Source organism: Centropristis striata, chromosome 14 (genome assembly GCF_030273125.1).
Source record: "Centropristis striata isolate RG_2023a ecotype Rhode Island chromosome 14, C.striata_1.0, whole genome shotgun sequence".
NCBI lineage: Eukaryota > Metazoa > Chordata > Actinopteri > Perciformes > Serranidae > Centropristis > Centropristis striata.
The window spans coordinates 17,459,326-17,477,271 of record NC_081530.1 but is presented as its reverse complement, the minus strand read 5'-3'; the positions used below and the strand labels follow the sequence as shown (position 1 = coordinate 17,477,271).

At 36.4% G+C, this 17,946-nt stretch overlaps 2 protein-coding genes across 2 annotated transcripts; one reads left to right on the top strand and one right to left on the bottom strand.

The window, feature by feature from the left end:
• Positions 1-33: 33 nt before the first annotated feature.
• tekt1 (tektin 1) lies at positions 34-5,325 on the bottom strand. Its single transcript, XM_059349943.1, has 8 exons — positions 5,238-5,325; positions 3,359-3,548; positions 3,083-3,248; positions 2,837-2,965; positions 2,537-2,683; positions 2,119-2,344; positions 1,819-2,015; positions 34-1,297 (listed from the first exon to the last, which is right to left on the bottom strand). Exons 2-8 carry the CDS (start codon positions 3,528-3,530, stop codon positions 1,138-1,140), a joined length of 1,197 nt encoding a protein of 398 aa, XP_059205926.1. The 5' UTR covers positions 3,531-3,548; positions 5,238-5,325; the 3' UTR covers positions 34-1,137.
• Positions 5,326-6,473: 1,148 nt separating this feature from the next.
• LOC131985036 (nucleolar protein dao-5-like) lies at positions 6,474-17,119 on the top strand. The gene is made up of 21 exons (XM_059350055.1): positions 6,474-6,632; positions 8,754-8,870; positions 8,988-9,113; positions 9,210-9,290; positions 9,377-9,523; positions 9,704-9,781; positions 9,876-9,998; positions 10,079-10,207; positions 11,053-11,199; positions 11,290-11,418; positions 11,879-11,956; positions 12,051-12,173; positions 12,254-12,370; positions 13,159-13,275; positions 13,392-13,511; positions 13,606-13,704; positions 13,793-13,924; positions 13,997-14,104; positions 14,191-14,295; positions 15,074-15,214; positions 16,488-17,119. Exons 1-21 carry the CDS (start codon positions 6,557-6,559, stop codon positions 16,556-16,558), a joined length of 2,364 nt encoding a protein of 787 aa, XP_059206038.1. The 5' UTR covers positions 6,474-6,556; the 3' UTR covers positions 16,559-17,119.
• Positions 17,120-17,946: the final 827 nt, after the last annotated feature.

Here is a 17,946-nt window from a genome sequence, read left to right as displayed (position 1 = left end):
CCGTTTCGCTGTGAGGCAACAGTGCTGAACGGGTGAGTTATAAAGACAACTTTAATGGGTTTTCTCCACAAGATATAAATACAGCTAAACCAACAATCCAATAATTACTTGATGGACAGAAAATTAATCTGTAAACATTTGGATAATGCCTCTTTTTTTGGAAAAAGAAAAGCCAAAAATTCACTGTTTCTGATTACAAACAAGACGTTGCTGGTTTTCTTTTACTCTTCCATAAGTAAACTGAGTATTTTGGGGATTTGGATGTTTACCAGATGTGTGCATAATGTTGCACAAAGAAAAGGTGCAGTGTTCCTTTTGTTAAATACAAATACAGCTATTCAACCTTAATGCCAATTGCTTACAATTCTTTGAGTCAGCAGCATATTGGCCAACTTGCACAGTAGAAAAATAAATGTAGAAATAGATGAGGAGCTGCCAAAGTTGGCATAAAGTTTACCTGTCTAAATCAGAAGTGCAATTATTTTAAAAACATGTTAACATACTGCAGAAGCAAGTTCCAATGACATATTTAAGGAGTGTGATTGGGGTTCTGTACACAAGTAGCCTATATACACGTGCAACTCAATAAATTAGAATATCATGGAAAAGTCAATTTCCAGTAGTTCAAGTCAAACAGCCCCAACCAAGTATTGAGTCATATAGATGACATACTTTTCAGAGGCCAACATTTCCATATTAAACATACTTTAATTATAATTAGTCTTTTGCAATATTACATTTTTGAGACACTGAACTGTAGGTCTCCATTAAATGTAAGCCATAATCATTATAATTAGAAGAAATTAAATAAATTAAGACATGAAATGTTTCATTCTGTGTGTAATGGACCTAGATAATGTGTTATTTCCACTTTTTGAATTTAATTACTGACATAAATAAAATTTTCTATGATATTCTAATTTATTGAGATGCACCTGTCTCTCTTTCAAGCACCGAAAGTAAAACTATTACTGAGAGATTGTTAGAAAGCACAAAAACAAGTCTCACTGTGAACTTAATGAAGAAAACACTAATAAAAACTGAGATCATACCAAATGAAAGAGAAATAAATTCACATGTGTAATATAAAGTAAAGTTTATAGAAACAAATACTTTGTTTAGGTACAGGAGACCCTCTCAGAAGTTGTGTATGACAATGGGCTCCCTGTGTTGGGCGCAGATGACCTCGTCGATGTAAAGAGAGCTCGCCTTCATCTCGATGTTCTCCTGCAGGTCGAGCTGGCAGCGATCCAACGCCCTCTGCTCCTCTTCTGACTGGGCCGCTGCTTCCAGCAGTCTGACAGTGAAGAGATAAAGAGGCGCCACATAATGACATGTTATATCTATAAACAATACATCAACCGATATGGGAAGAACCATAATAGGAAACAGGAACACAAGTGGTTTTATTATTTCAAAATAATTTTGTGACATAGTCATGGAAAAAAGGATTAGACCACTCGTTTTTTCTTTTTTTTTCATTTTAATGCCTTGAACAACTAAAGGTACATTTGTTTGGACAAATATAATGATAACAACAAAAATAGCTCATAAGAGTTTAATTTAAGAGCTGATATCTAGCCATTTTCCATGGTTTTCTTAATAATAACCAAAATCATTAACAACAAAAACCATGCCTTTAGTTGTACAAGGCATTAAAATGGATAAGAAATTGAAGAAAACAAGGGTGGTCTAATCATTTTTTCCATGACTGTATATATGCAATCAATCTAATCCAGACATGACGTTATAGTTGCCATCACTAAACATTTGTTGCCTCGTCCCTTCACGTCACAGGCGAGTGTTTCCTGATCTTACTTGCTGATGTGAGCGGTGAGCTGCTCGACCTCTGCGAGGAGCTGGGCCTGCACTGGATCATAGCATTGCTCTTTCCCGGGCCTCTGGCGGCGCAGAGTCAGCCGGGCCTGGGCCAGGCTCAGGACATGCTCGTTGTCTGAGATGGACACTTGCAGATCGTCTCTGATCCTCTTCAGCCTGGCAGATTCAGACAGCACCTAGACAGGACACAGGTGTCACCCAGGGGTCCACCAGACTTTGTTTCCTTTCACATCTCTTTCTGTCTCTGCCAAATTCACACCATACACTCCTCTGCCCCACCTTGGCCAATTGATCCTCCATCTGGCTCTTTGAACACTTGATCTCCTGGATGTTCAGCTGGAAGGCTGCTGCTGTGGCCTGGACCTGCTTCTGCATGTCAGCGGCTGTCTGCTCCAGGAGAGACTCCACCAGGGCCCGCAGAGACAGAGAGTTGGTCTTCTGCTGCTCCGCCTTGGTGATGTTGAGGTCCGAGATGTTCTCCCACTGCTTCGGAGTCACTGTCAAACTGAGAGCGGGAGAAGTTTATAAATAATGTTAGACCATCAACACACTGGTGGATATAAAGTACGAAAATACTCAATAATCAAAGGTCTTATAATGCATCTTGAGAGGAACACAAATGTTTAAAATCATCCAAAAAGTTTGAATAGAAATTATTTTGTTTTCCTATTTTCATAGAAAAAACATGGTGGTTCACCTTGGTAGAACAATTTCATTGTTTTTGGACCTCTGCAGGTTGTTGATGGGATGAGTGGTCATTAAAGCACAGGAGTTGTCGATGCTCTGAGCCTCAAATTTCTCCTTCAGATCTTGCTCCAGCTTGTACTTGGCGGATCGGTCCAATCTGGAACACAAAAACAACATATTTAGTCTTGCTTTCCTGGCAGCCATATCAAGTTATTGAATTTTCTTTCCAGGTTTAACAACAAGACGAAACAAATCCAAAAGGCCTGGATGCTTTTGAGATCACCTGCATAGATCAGTCTGTCTCTCTTACCGTATCTGCTCAGTGATCTGCTCTGCTACTCTCTGCAGAAGGGAAGCCACTCCTTCAATAACCTCCCTCTCCTTCAGCAGCTCTCTGTCCACCTCGTCGTGTAGTCTCTCAGAAGGAACACGCTTCCTTCTGCAGCAACAGAACACAAGGAGAGTCACTCATCTTCTTAGGCTACTGAAGACAAACAATAGCTCACAAATCTAAAACGTGAGATTTCAGATACGACATATATTTCTGAAGCCTAACCTCTCCTCCAGGCAGACCACTGTGACTCTCAGAGGCTCTCTGCAGGCCTCCAGGGCTTTTCCCACTCGGCTCTGCAACGCTATGAGAACATCAATCTCCAGAATAATCTCCTCCAACTTCAGCTCCAACTCCCTCTTCAGAAACTGGATGTCTCTTACTCGCTGATCTGAACAGCAGAGGAAAAACAGTCTATCTCTGTAGGCTTTAAAACATCATCCTTTAGTGCTAAACATGAGCTGTGAAAAACATTGTAAACATTTCCATTCTGGTGCATACCAAGTCGCTTTTTATCATCAGTTTGCATGCGTTTGCATGCTTTGTCAGTTTCCTGCATTAGCCTCACACATTCTGCTCTGAAGAGCTCCGAGTGGTTCCGCGTGACCTCAATGTTCACAAGATCGGGACCAACTGTGTTCCCCTGTTGGGGAATGCGGTCCTGGATAGACATGATCTCCACTGCTTGTCACTGAGAGGAGGCAGGTAGGAAGAACATTAATGAAAGTGTGGCTTACACACATGTAAATATATTATTGAATAGAAAAAGAACATGATACAAACATTGCCAAATGGCATATGAAAGTCAGAAAATAAATTGTTTTGTTTCCTACCTTACCTGAAACACAACCTTCCCTCTAGGACTATTAGTAACTCCATGTATTGCTTTATTCTATTCTATGTTAAATCTTGTGCGTGTAGGGGCTACAACAGTGATACTGAACTTACAGTCTGCAGGCCAAATCTGGCCCTTGATAGGGTGCTGGGTGGTCCGTCAACCAGTTTTTTTTCCCCCAATGAATATAAATTGATTCAACTGGTATTTATGTGTACTCTGAATGGAAATAAAGTGCCAGAATGCATTTAAAAAAAAAGTCAGAATCGAGCTGAATGACCTCAAATCCTAGAAACACCCCCTACTCACACCTGACCTGGATTGAAATATCTGATTTATCTAGTTAATTTGCTTAATGAGATAATATATCATTTAATTAAAAAAACAAACAACAATATTCATTTTGGAAATAAAAAAGCAAGTTGAGCATCACATTTTTTAAATCATATTTATTGATTGTATTTTTTAATGACACTGGCAAGCACTTTGGGCAGCATTTTATCAATGTAACTTATAACCTACTTATAAGTCGTTACACTGTTAAAATAATCGCCTAAGTCATTTTTTGTCAAAATTGTTTTTTTTGCCTAAATCATCTCCTCATGACGCCGGCCACCTATGGTAAAATCACCTACATCCTCAGTTGATCAGATCATGTGATTTTACCCCTATAAGATCATCACTTCTTTGACAATTTGCCACAAGAGCTAGAGGGAGATTGTTTAGTTATCAGTTTAGTTTATCAGTGTTTTATTGTTGACACTAATATTGGTAGCACTTTACTCAAAGGTGTCTACATACGAGTGACGTGAGCCTGTCATAAACATGACATGGGATGTGTCATGAACATTAATGACACTTTGAAGTAACATTAATGCTCATGATACTTGTCATGTCATGTTTCTGACAGGCTTGTGTGACTCTTATGTAGACACCTTCAAAATAAAGTGTTACCATATCTTGCTGAAGTCCCAAAGGCATGTTCAAAAAATTACCTAAGTCATTTATTTCTCTTAAGTTACAAAATGTACACACAGTGTTATTACTACGCCAATAGCCATCCTTTGTTACATCCTTTTTGAGTGAAATGATCAATAAATGTCATATATTACACTTTTGGTGAAGTTTTTTGTGTGTCCTGCAAAACTTGAAAAAATTAGTTGGGCGATTATTTTAACAAGGTGACGAACTGTAACTTTATGTTAACGTTAGCCTGCTACATCACACTGTGCAACCGTGCAATGATATAGTCTATTGGCGAATCATGTAGCCAAAATTGTTACCAGTTTTACTTGATTTCAGTGTAACAAAAAGTTGAGTTTTTTGAATTGTCAACACAGAATAAACCCAATAGCGTTAATGTTCTCTAACTCGCCCCGCAGTTACCGCAGGTTAGTTAGTCAACTTTAACGTTAACCGTCTTTGGTTTGAAACGGATACAAGTCTTTTTTCTCACTTGCGCTCAAAATATACCCGGAAAGACACATTACAGCAAAAAAACAACAAAAACAAAACAAAATAAAGAAAATACTTGTTGTAACATACCTGTTACCTGCGCTTGAAAACAGAGAAATGTTTCGGTGTTTGAACTCTTCTGCCTCTCAAACGTCAACCGTACCTAAACAAATGTTCACCATGGCAACGGATGACGCGCGATGGCTGGATACGATTTTTTTTTTTTTTACAAAAATAAAATAAAATAATTGTTTTATTTAATACAAATCTAACTGTTTTAACTGATATTCTGACAGTGTGAATAACAATCCCTAATATTATGCATTTAAAAAAAATTTATTTATATTTTGATCCACAACCCTCTCTCCCTCATTATAAAATGGCATCTAATTAGATGCTTAATTCTCTGGATTTTTTACAAACAACAGTTTTTCCAGAAAAAAATGTCTGTCGTCATTTAATTATTATGGAACTTGTTACATTTTATTATGCTGATGCTGTTATTTCTTATCCTGCATTGTGCTGTATTGTCCTACGTGTTATTTTGTGTGCATAGATAGATAAATGATAAAACTATCTTCTTCCCTTTCTTAGATAAAGCAATAGCACACTTAAAAACAAACTCTACTACAAGTGAAAAAAGTACAATATTCGCCAGAAAGGTGTAGTGGATTACAAAAATTTCCAAAAAATGGAGAAACTCAAGTAAAGTACTTAAGTATTAAGTACATTTTGATGTTAATACTTTTGTACTTTTACTTAACCATCCTGTTCTGTTCGTTTTTCATGAACAGCAATATTGTTTGTGGTTTAATTTGACCCAGGGTTTGTTTAATTATCCAAAAGTGCCAGAAACCAAAAAAATCCCAATACACATTGTTTATATTTCATTAACAACTCCATTACTAACAATTTCAATCAATATTTAGTGCAATGTTGTTCTTTACCTCTCACAGATTATCAATGAGGATAATTCATTCGTCTTTCATAATAATGCACGTTAAAACTTTTTTTTTAATGTACGTTAGAAAGACCAACATATAAAATTGTGGGAGGGAGACAGACAGACAGACAGTCAGTCAGTCAGTCAGTATCTTTCCCGAGGGAAATTCAAGCATCCAGTAGCAGCAAATAAAAAATTGTATAAAGTATAATTGTATTGCTGCTAAAGGACGGTAAAGGATTTGAATACTATAATATTTCCCACCACTGCTGTTTGCTGGTGTAGCTGTTTCACAATATGTCCTCCGCTCCAATAGGTGGCGGTATGTACTGTAACGGCTACAGCTCACCATTCAAAGCACACGAAGAAGAATACTTTGCCCAAACCGCTCTAAACCGAAACAAAGCAACATGAACCAAACCCGAAGTGGTAGCTCGGGATTCAAAACTGGGACCATACATAGGGCATGACTGGAGAACAGACAACTATTATGGACTGCAGCACAGCTGACGTACCCAGTAACACAGTACACGACTCTGCAGGTAGTTAGATTAATATTATTGTTGTTAATTAAAGCCGAGGAGGCATACGTTTATTAAACTGCGTTACAGCTAAAAGCTAAGTTAGCTTCAGGTTTGCGCCAAGACATCCCACCAAATCGAGACTTATAAAATACGCCAATTCGACTAACAAGCGGGGATTAATATGTTATAACACAGATAATTAAATCAAGTAATGGAAATTGTTGAATCTATTCCATTTATTCCCCCGCTTGTTAACGACAGAAGTAACTATAACTCGGTTAAGGTAACGAGTGTTAGCAATACAAGTTACAGTTATGCGACTTTATTTTTTACAATCAGAATTATTGCCAAGTCGGTTGTTACATACAAGGAATTTGCTGTGGTGTATTGGTGCATAACGTCACCTTTTTAAAATAATCACCTAACTCATTTTTGGTTTTGCAGGAAACACAAAAAAACTTCACCAAAAGTGTAACATATGACATTTATTGATTATTTCACTCAAAAAGGATGTAACACAGGATGGCTATTGGCATAGTGATAACACTGTGTGTAAATTATGTAACTTAAATGAAGAAATAAATGACTTTATGACACTTTATTTTGAAGGTGTCTACATAAGAGTCACACAAGCCTGTCAGAAACATGACATGACACGTATCATGAGAATTAATGTTACTTCAAAGTGTAATTAATGTTCATGAAACATACCATGTCATGTTTATGACACACTCATGTCACTCTTATGTAGACACCTTCAAAATAAAGTGTTACCATATCTTGCTTCAGTCACAAAGGCAGTTTGAAAAAATTGCCTAAGTCACATTTTATTTTGACTTAGGCATAATAAATCTGCTTAAGTCACACACATGACATAGGCCATTATCTTAAAGGGGTAAAATCACTGATCTAAAAAAATCAATGATCAATGATCTAATCAACTGAGGATGTAGGTGATTTTTACCATAGGTGGCCGGCGTCATGAGGAGAGGAATTAGGCAAAAAAACCCAATTTTGACAAAAAATGACATGGACGATTATTTTAACAGTGTGACGATAAGAACAAACAAAGTACAATAATATAAAGCAAATACTTCAGTCAAAAAACTGCATCTTTTAAATAGAAAATATAGAATAGTAAAAGTCAACATACAAAAAAATGTAAACCGTAGAAACAATATGTACAAATATGGACTATATTATTGCAATAATTCTTTGTTCAATCAGCCCAGCTTTACTTACAGCCTGGATTATATTGTAAAAGATAGCATTTTAATATGACCCTGGCTGGTTTTTACCATTATAGTATGTTTTGGGGTTTCCTCTGCCTCAAACTAGAGCACCACTAATTGGAGTCTCCCAGTTCAAAAGTATGTTGAGATGGCTATCAAAGTTATTTATAAATATTTAATAATACTGAATAAATACTGTCTGGATAGCAAATTTTGCTAAATCAGTTTCATAAATTTACAAAAAATCTAATTGGAACTCTAATTTACAATTAACTTAATAATTATAACCAAATTACCATTTCATTATTTATGAAAGGTTGAAGGAATTTAAAGTTATTTGCAAAGGGAGGTTCCACTCTTGTGCAACATTAAACAGACAGCATGAGTATTACAAATAGCATTTATTCACAACTAATACGTCTTCAATTGAGACTCTCCATATACACATTTTCTTCTGTTTTTAGCTGTTTTATCCTTTTTAATCCTTTTTATAATTAGACTGTTATGCTTTTAACCTGTAACACTTTGAGATTTCCTTTAATGTAAAGTGCATTATGAATAAAATGTTTTCTTATTATTTATTATTACTCTCTAAGCAAATTCCATAAAAAGTAATCATCTCATAAACAACTATATTTAACCCTAATCCAGATCCAGTTATTAAGCATTAGCTACATTTATGTGTGGACACTGGTGAAACAATTTTTCCTATTTTTTTGATGAAATAAAACTTTGATCAGTGAAGAAAATCTTTTGAATTGTGGTCATGCTTAGTTTTTAGTCAGGATACAAGACTAGAAGAAGGGCAGGTTATTTGTTCCAAATGTATTGTTGAACTTGTTGGATTTTCACCAGACTAAATTTAAGATGTATTTGCTGTTTTTTAACCCATCGTGTGTCTGATCAGAGAACGACAACTCCTGCTCTGATGATGATGTACCTCTCTCGAAGCTCCGCAGTGACGAGAATCAGTCACGTGAAAACACACACAGCTCCAACAACAGTTCAGAAAAGGACCAAAGTGGTGAGGACAACAAATGAATGATACTGCCAGTTGAAGTAAAATATCTCGAACTTGACGTATTTGTGAACTTTGAAAGCAAAAGTTTTTAATTCTGTATGTTTAAATCACTTGTTGTAGCTTCGGATGACTCCGCTGATGACAAGCCTTTGATAAAAAAGAAAACAATCTCTGTACCAGCTGAGAAACCAGAGAAAAAAGAAAACACATCAGCAACATCTAATGGCACGAATAAAAAGAAAGCAGGTGGTTACATACCCACATGCCATCAACCACTTTTCAGCTGAGTTTTCTGTCTATAATGGATAGCTTTACTCTTTTTTCATATCCATATTGTTTCAGATTTGAATACAGATGAAAGCTCTGACAATGAGCCTCTTGTAAAAAATGCAAAGGAAAAGTCAGTTGATTCAGAGAAGAAAGGTAAGATCATTTTGGTTACATAACATATGAAAAAGTTGCTGTTATCTGCAGCAGAAACTTGTTATTGGCTTCCTTTTCTTACACAGAATCAAAAGATGAAGACAATAGCTCGGATGATGAGCCTTTGAGTGAACTCGCCAAGAAACCGAACCGCACACGTCAGAGGAAATCACCGAGAAAGTCACCTGGTACTCCGTCGAAGAAATCTAAAAGGAATGCAGCAAGGAAAGAGGGTAGGTGTGTAAATGTGAAAACCAGAGAAAAAAGAAAGCACATCACTCACATCTAATGGCACAAATAACGAAAGCAGATGGTTACAATACCACATGTCATCAACCACATTCCAGCTGTGTTTTCTGGGGTTTGCCTGCAATGGACGGCTTCTAATCTTTTGATATATGTAACTGTTTCAGATTCAAATTCAAATGAAAGCTCTGACAATGAGCCTCTCGTAAAAATTGCCAAAAAATCCTCCAAAGCCGCAAAGAAGGGTAAGATCATTTTTTCTAAATGTAAACACAGCATATAAAAAAAGTTGCTGTTTGCTGCAGCAGAAACTTGTTATTGGCTTCCTTTCTTACACAGAATCAGAGGATGAAGACGATAGCTCGGATGATGAGTCGAACCGCACAAGTCAGAGGAAGTCACCGAGAAAGTCACCTGGTACTCCGTCGACAAAGTCTAAAAGGAACACAGCAAGGAAACAGAGTAGGTGTATAAATGTGGAAATCTAAAATGCTTTTCTCAAAGACCTTCTATGAAAACTAAACATGTTTTGTTTGTTCTAGTTAAATATGCAGAGTCTTCCGGTGACAGCTCAGACGATGAACCACTGGCAACAACCAAGAGGAAGCTGACGAAGACTTCAGACAACAGCAGGAACGCTAAAACAAAACGTGAAGACAAATCATGGGAAGGTAGGAAACACTTGATCTTGACCTGATATCTAGACATTTTCCATGGTTTTCTTGATAATAACCAAAATCATTATCTAGATAACCTTGGAAAATGGCTAGATATCAGCTCTTAAATGAAACTCTTATGAGTTACTTTTGTTGTTGTCATTAGATTTGTCCAAACAAATGTACCTTTAGTTGTACCAGGCAATAAAATGAACAAGAAATTGAAGAAAACAATGGTCTAATATTTTTTTCCATGACTGTATTTTCCATCTTGGTCCCACCGTTACGCCTCTGGGACGTTCAGAATGAAGGCAAACGTGACAGAATCGTAATTATCGCAGCTTGTAATGACATTGTAGGAGACAACATGTGTATTTTTGCCTATGTTGTTTATTTTGTTCGGCTGCACACATCTGTCAGGTATATGTCACTTCTGGTGATGGGACAGGGGTGTGGTTTCACCTTACTTACCTGCTCAGTTGTATGGCTGGAGGTAGAACAAAGAGGGTGAGTGTAGGCTTCGATATTTATCTGTTGACCGTCACTTTGAATACTCTTTTGCATCAACTTTTTCTGTTACATTTGTTTTATTTTTTTTTCATATAATAACTGCTTGTCAGTTCACTTTTTATTTGCATAACAAACCAGTTTAACACATCTGAACTTCATGGATTCTCTGAGAGTATTATTTGGAACGTGTCACAGTAAGGAGCCCACTTAGCCTCTTAGCGGCTTTTTTTCAACGGATAGTAGTCGCTATAGGCAGTCTGAAAGGGACTAATGATGTAATAGTGCAAGAAAAGGTGTATAACTGATAATTACTGCAGGTACTTCATTCTTGACTTACTTTTCTTACACAGAATCAGAGGATGAAGACAAGAGCTCGGATGATGAGCCTTTGAGTAAACTCAGCAAGAAAGTGAACCGCTCACGTCAGAAAAAGTCACCTAGAAAGTCACGGGGTACTCCATCGACGAAATCTAAAAGGAGCGCGTCAAGGAAAAAGGGTAGGTGTTTAAATATGGGAATCAAAATCAACTAAAAAGCTTTTACTTATAGAACTACTACAAAAATTTTATATGTTTTGTTTGTTCTAGTTAAATTTGCAGAGTCTTCCAGTCACAGCTCAGACGATGAACCACTGGCAACAACCAAGAGGAAGCTGACGAAGACTTCAGACAACAGCAGGAAAACTAAAACAAAACCTAAAGACAAATCAATGAAAGGTAGGAAACACTTTTAGTAAGACAAACCAGAAAGTATTCATTTAATTTAAAGGTGCTATTTGCTATTTGCATTTTTTTTTTACACGCTCATGTTTCGAAGCAACCAATGCCAGACCCTTGCACTGCTCGCTTGCTCTTTCACATTTTCGTTGATTTTAGCCAGTAACACTGCAAAGAAAAGGTTAATAACTAATGATTTCTACTTGCCAAGAGCAATGCAAGACACGGCAGCCAGCTAGCTAACTGATACTGACAAATCTTTGTTAAAAAAGAAAACAATCTCTGCACCAGCGAAGAAACTACAGAAAAGAGACAACACATCACTCACATCTAATGGCACAAATAACAAGAAAGCAGGCGGTTACAATACCACATGTAATCTACCACATTTCAGCTGTGTTTTCTGGGGTTTGCCTGCAATGGACGGCTTCTAATCTTTTGATATATGTAACTGTTTCAGATTCGAATTCAGATGAAAGCTCTGACAATGAGCCTCTCGTAAAAATTGCCAAAAAATCCTCCAAAGCTGCAAAGAAAGGTAAGATCATTTTATCTGCATGTAAACACAGCATATAAAAAAGTTGCTGTTTGCTGCAGCAGAAACGTATTCTTGACTTCCTTTTCTTACACAGAATCAGAGGATGAAGACGATAGCTTGGATGATGAGCCGAGCCGCACACAAAAGAGAAAGTCACAGAGGAAGTCACCTGGTACTCCATCGACAAAGTCTAAAAGGAATGTAGCAAGGAAAAAGGGTAGGTGTTTAAATGTGGACATCTAAAATGCTTTTCTCATAGACCTTCTACGAAAACTAAACATGTTTTGTTTGTTCTAGTTAAATATGCAGAGTCTTCCAGTCACAGTTCAGACGATGAACCACTGGCAACATCCAAGAGGAAGCTGACGAAGGCTTCAGACAACAGCAGGAAAAAAAAACTTAAAGAAAAAAAAGGTAGGCAAAACTTCTATTAGGCCGAACAGAAGGTATTTAATTTAAATGAATTCAATTTAAGTACTAATATCTTGGATTTTAAAAGATCGTTCATCCTCAGACAGCAGCTCAGATGATGATGACATGCCTTCAATGAACCTCTTTGCCGACAAGAAAAAAATGCTAAAATTACTTTATTATAGTCTGTTGATATATATTAGTTGAATATTTTGTCCATAAATGACAGAAATACACCATATTATGGGATGTCCAATAATTGGACCAAAAAAAGTCATACTATAGTATGTCAACAGTGAGAAAAAGACAAATTTACAAGTATTCTTTGGCTTTCACGAGGTCCATTTGCTCTTAAGTAATGACTACATTTACCTTTGGTTGCACAATAAGACTGGAGAATCAATTTAGCATGTTTTTAAAATACGCACTGACTTAAATTAGTAAGTACACTGCAAATTACTTGTTTCTTACAAAGATAAAAACAACAACTTAGATTTAGAAGTGTTAGCTAATATCTTGTTTTAAGAGTTAATTTCTTATTTTAAGTGTTCAACATGCTTATTTCTAGATTTAATAATCTCAATTCAAGAAATGTTGTCAAGTGAAATTATCCATCCATGCAGCAAGATAATTTCCCTCAGATTTTGTGTTTTTATCTTGTTTTTAGACACACCTTTTTTGCTGTGTAAGTACGTTATTGCATCCAAATTTGTTGTTGAACTTGTTTGATCATTTCACCAGACTGAACATAAGATGTATTTACTGTTTTTTATCCCAACTTGTCTGATCAGGGAGCGACAGCGCCTGCTCTGATGATGATATACCTCTCTCGAAGCTCAGCAGTGACGAGAAACAATCACGTGAAAACACACACAGCTCCAACAACAATTCAGAAAAGGAAAAAAGTGGTGAGGACAACAAATGATACTGCCAGATGAAGTGAAATATCTTCAACTTGATGTATTTGTGAGCTTCGAAAGCTTTAAAAGGGACTGATCTCGTATGTTTAAATCTCTTCTTGTAGCTTCGGATGAGTCCTCTGACGACAAGCTTTTGGTTAAAAAGAAAACTGCAAAAGCTAAGAAACCAGAGAAAAAGGTCAACAGGTCACGCAGATCTAATGGCACAAATAACAAGAAAGCAGGTGATTACATACCCACATGTCACCAACCACATTTTAGCAGTTTTTTTACTAAAATGAACAGCTTCTAATAATTTTATACACGTAACTGTTTCAGATTCAAATCCAGATGAAAGCTCTGACAATGAGCCTCTTGTAAAAATTGCCAAAAGATCCTCCAAAGCTGCAAAGAAAAAAGTTGATTCAAAGAAGAAAGGTAGGATTATTTTATCTCAATGGACACACATGATATGAGTGTTCTCTGCAGCAGAAACTTATTCTTGACTTCCTTTTTTCTTACACAGAATCAGAGGATGAAGACATAAGCTCGGATGATGAGCCTTTGAGTGAAGTCTGCAAGAAACTGAGCCGCCTACGAGAGAGAAAGTCACCTTGTACTCCATCTAAGTCTAAAAGGAGCGCAGCAAGAAAACCGGGTAGGTGGAATTAAAATGTCATGTAAAATGCCTTTCTCATAGCTCAAACTAAATATGTTTTGTTTGTTCTAGTTAAATATGCAGAGTCGCCCAGTCACAGCTCAGACGATGAACCACTGGCAACAACCAAGAGGAAGCTGACGAAGACTTCAGACAACAGAAAGAAGACAAGAACAAAAGGTAGGCAACACTTTTAATTAGAGCGACCCGAATGTTTTCATTTAATTTAATGTCATTTAAACTGATTAAAGCCCCTTCATCCTCAGGCAGCTCAGATGATGATGATGATGATGATGATGATGATGATGTGCCCTTGGTGAAACTCGTTGCCAACAAGAAGAAACCAGTGAAGAAAAACACAAAGACGAGAGGTACTGTCGATTTTTAAGAAAAAAAATTCTCATTAAAAAAACAAATATTCAAGAAAACATAGTATTGTGAAGCATTTTCTCTCTCTCTCTCAGGGTTCGTACGGGTGCTTGAAATCCTTGAAAATGCTTGAATTTTAATGTTGAATTTCAAGGTTTGAAAAGTGCTTGGATTTTGGATAAAGTGCTTGTAAATGCTTGAAATTCTTACTGTATTTCTCTTGCAATCTGACTATAGATAACCACATTTTCAATGGAAAAAAAAATATAAACTGAATAGCCTATCTGAAATGAAGACTGCTCCGCCTGCGTCTCGCCTGCGTCTTCTTGTTTCTGAGATGTTTCTTGTTGCTCTACCCTGTATCTTCTTACTGAAGGGAGTTTTCTAATTCCTAGTGGATGTGGGGGGTCCTGAAGTATTTGTGGGGCTTTCCTTCTAGTTTGGGTCGTGTTTAGTTCCACCAGCTGCCAGTTGATGATTTTTGTGAGCTTACTTTTGCTCCTAGTCCCTAGATTCCCATACCAGTATGTTTTATGAGATGAGCAAACTACTTTAGTTGTTAAAAGTGTAATATCATTGCTGGTGGTATGGTTAAGTGAAATTACCCCTTTAGTATCGAAGTACTCATCTAAAACATGCCATTTACAACCGTTGTAAAGTACTGGAAAAGCTAGAAAATGGACCTTGAAAGTCCTTGAAAAGTGCTTGAATTTGACCACTGAAAAAGTGTACGAACCCTGCTCTCTGTCATACATTTATGTTTCATTAATTTTTTTTCAGAGCCGTCATGCAGTTCAGGCGATGAATACTTAATGATGGCAGCTAAACACCCACTAGTGACCAAACTGCTCAGGATAATACTGGACAGATGTGATGATGAAGAAGCTGGGGCAACAGAAGGCATGGACAAAACCATGACAGGTACTGTCTCTGAATGTGTCGGCTTATCTTTGTTATCCAAGAAAGGGTTGGATTAAAGCTGACTGGATCTGGATGCAGATTCTTGTAGATACTCAGGAGAAGAAGCACAAACACCTGAGGTTAGGTTTGGGTGGTATTACAGTACACCAGGGTATTTAGAGATCCTGGCCATATGAGATGTGCTCTTTCAGTCTTAAACATGCTGTTTAATCCTGATGATGAAGCTGAGCCGGCCAACACGGACCAGGCTTTTTTGGGTATAGTTGTGAATCCCCAGAGGCCCCACAATACGATTTTATCCCAATACTTGAGTCACGATACAATATATTGCGATTTAACTGTTTAACTGCATTTTGTGTCCACAAAATTAAATTCAGTCAAGAATTGTTTTGTCAAATAAGAGAAAATTCTCAGCATATTCATCTCACTGCAGTCTTTTTATTTCTCCACAATGAGAGTCAAACCCACAGACTGACCAACAAAGTATTCAGTCAAACTGAACTGAACTGATATCAAACATGTATGGACGACAACAACTGCAGCATTTTATCAAACTCTCCTCAACTTTAAGCTTCACTACACTGAATTTTTTTTAATGAAACTTTAAAAATAGCCTAACTTTGCAGCACACGGTGCCTATAAATTCCTTAGATTTTCTAGTTTCATATGACACCAGTATCTCCAGTATATTCCTAAAAAATGAGCCCGCTACGGCCTCTGAAAAAAAAAAATACTGACAGCCCCCCTGAACTCAAATTATCGATACTTGGCAGCCATGAATCTATATAATATTGCCACGCAAAATATTGCGATACTATGCTGTATCGATTATTTCCCCCACCTCTAGTTTTGGGGACATTTTTTTATTTTATTGTGAAAGGTTTAAGGTTTTACTTCCTTTGACGACACAAAGCTGCTAGATGAGTTAACAACGCAGTGAAGCTAGTGTCAGTTCATAAACTTACATTTAGAATTTGCACTACTTCATGTTTCATAAGATAAAACAGGTGGAAGAATCTTTCTTGCTTGTGCCATGTCGGACACTTAACTTAACGTTGCTCGGGAGTTGGTTACACACAGAAACACCATGTTGAAAAAAACAGATTCTGACCAGGTGTACCAGTCATTTATAACTGAAGAATCCCCTTAGATCACAGACAAGTTTCTACAACCAAGCCCAGTTGCACTTGATTTAACCCTTTTTTGGACGGTGCAGGTACTGATTACATGACAAAGTCAATAAATAAGCAGTAACATTATTTTTTTCACACAGAAGCAACAAAAGCACAGATTGATGAAAAGGCCTCGAGGGAGGAGACAGTGGAGTCACCAGAGGAAGAATAATAAGCAGATGAATTGCGAGGAAAGAAGGCATTTTATTGTTGCCTTTCACCTGCTGGACGGGACGTTCAGACCATGGAGAGACACTCCTTAAAAATCACAGTTAATGTTAAGTTAAACACTGTGTTTTATGTCCAGTACATACATGTTATGTAACCTTTTAATTTCATTTAACTGTCTGGGGGAAAGAGTGTGTTTGTACACTTTTATTGATTAACTTAGTACTACATTTGGTAATCTTTAAATGTTGTGTTTTTTATAAATGTTCTCTGTGTGGTGTGGCTGTTAAAAAAGAAGAAACAACAAATTTTTTATATTTTTACCGTCATTTTTAGTTTGGGGCCATGTTTTATGAAGATTTTTTGCAAATTATTTTATGTTATTTTACTAATGGGGCCTTTTCTTTGCATCGGTTATCTGTCTGGTTTTATTTTTATTTTTTTAAAAGAATAATACGACACCCATTGAAATAAACTACATTGCTGTTTTCATATGAGCTGTACACTCATGAGCTGCAGTGAAATCCTCTTGTGATGGATTAAACTGCTTTCACTAGGAAATTCATATCAGAGGAGTCTGTCTCTATTTCAGTCTCCAGTGTGATTGTATTCCAGGTAAGGTCAGTTTGATTTATGCTTACTAAGATAATTTCATTTTTATTTTTTTATTATTTAAATCAGAATAACCTTTAAAAGTAATTATACATTTTTACTTTGGGACATTTTGTGGTATTAGCAGAACTGTCTGTCTTCCTCCATACAACTCTTAACTTGAGACAAACTGACATATATTCACTTTATTTTAGTTTACAGGTAAGTTACTTGTTCAGATTTAATATGTACAAAATATATGTTAAAATAATATATGTTAATAAAAACACAACCATTTTCTATAATTAGTTACATTTTTTTGTCAGGTTAATCAAATAATTTTGTTTAAGCAATACAAAAAATGTCCCCCTCAAATGCAAAAGATGATACATTAATTTTAAGAGGTACAAATAATGTTTTTGAGGTTTTTTTTGTACCTATTGATCTATGTTAATTTATTAAATTCTTAATCAATCTTGTGATCTGTAAAATGCTCAAATTTTAACAAATGCATGGTCAAATTGACATTATTTGCTCAGTTTTTTTAACCTTATGGTGACAGGAGTTGCTTTTTTTTAATAACATTTTATTTTTTGTTGACTGATTAAATTGCCACAGTATCATAGAATACTTAAAATGATCACAAAACCTCATGCTTAAAGATTTTTTTTTTATTTGTAAAGAACTCCATTAAATAATCGTTAATTCATCTTCTATCGATATGATCGACAATTAAAGCATTAGACTTATTTTTAGTAACAATTACTGACGTGGGAAGGATAAGATCATTTGAGATGAATG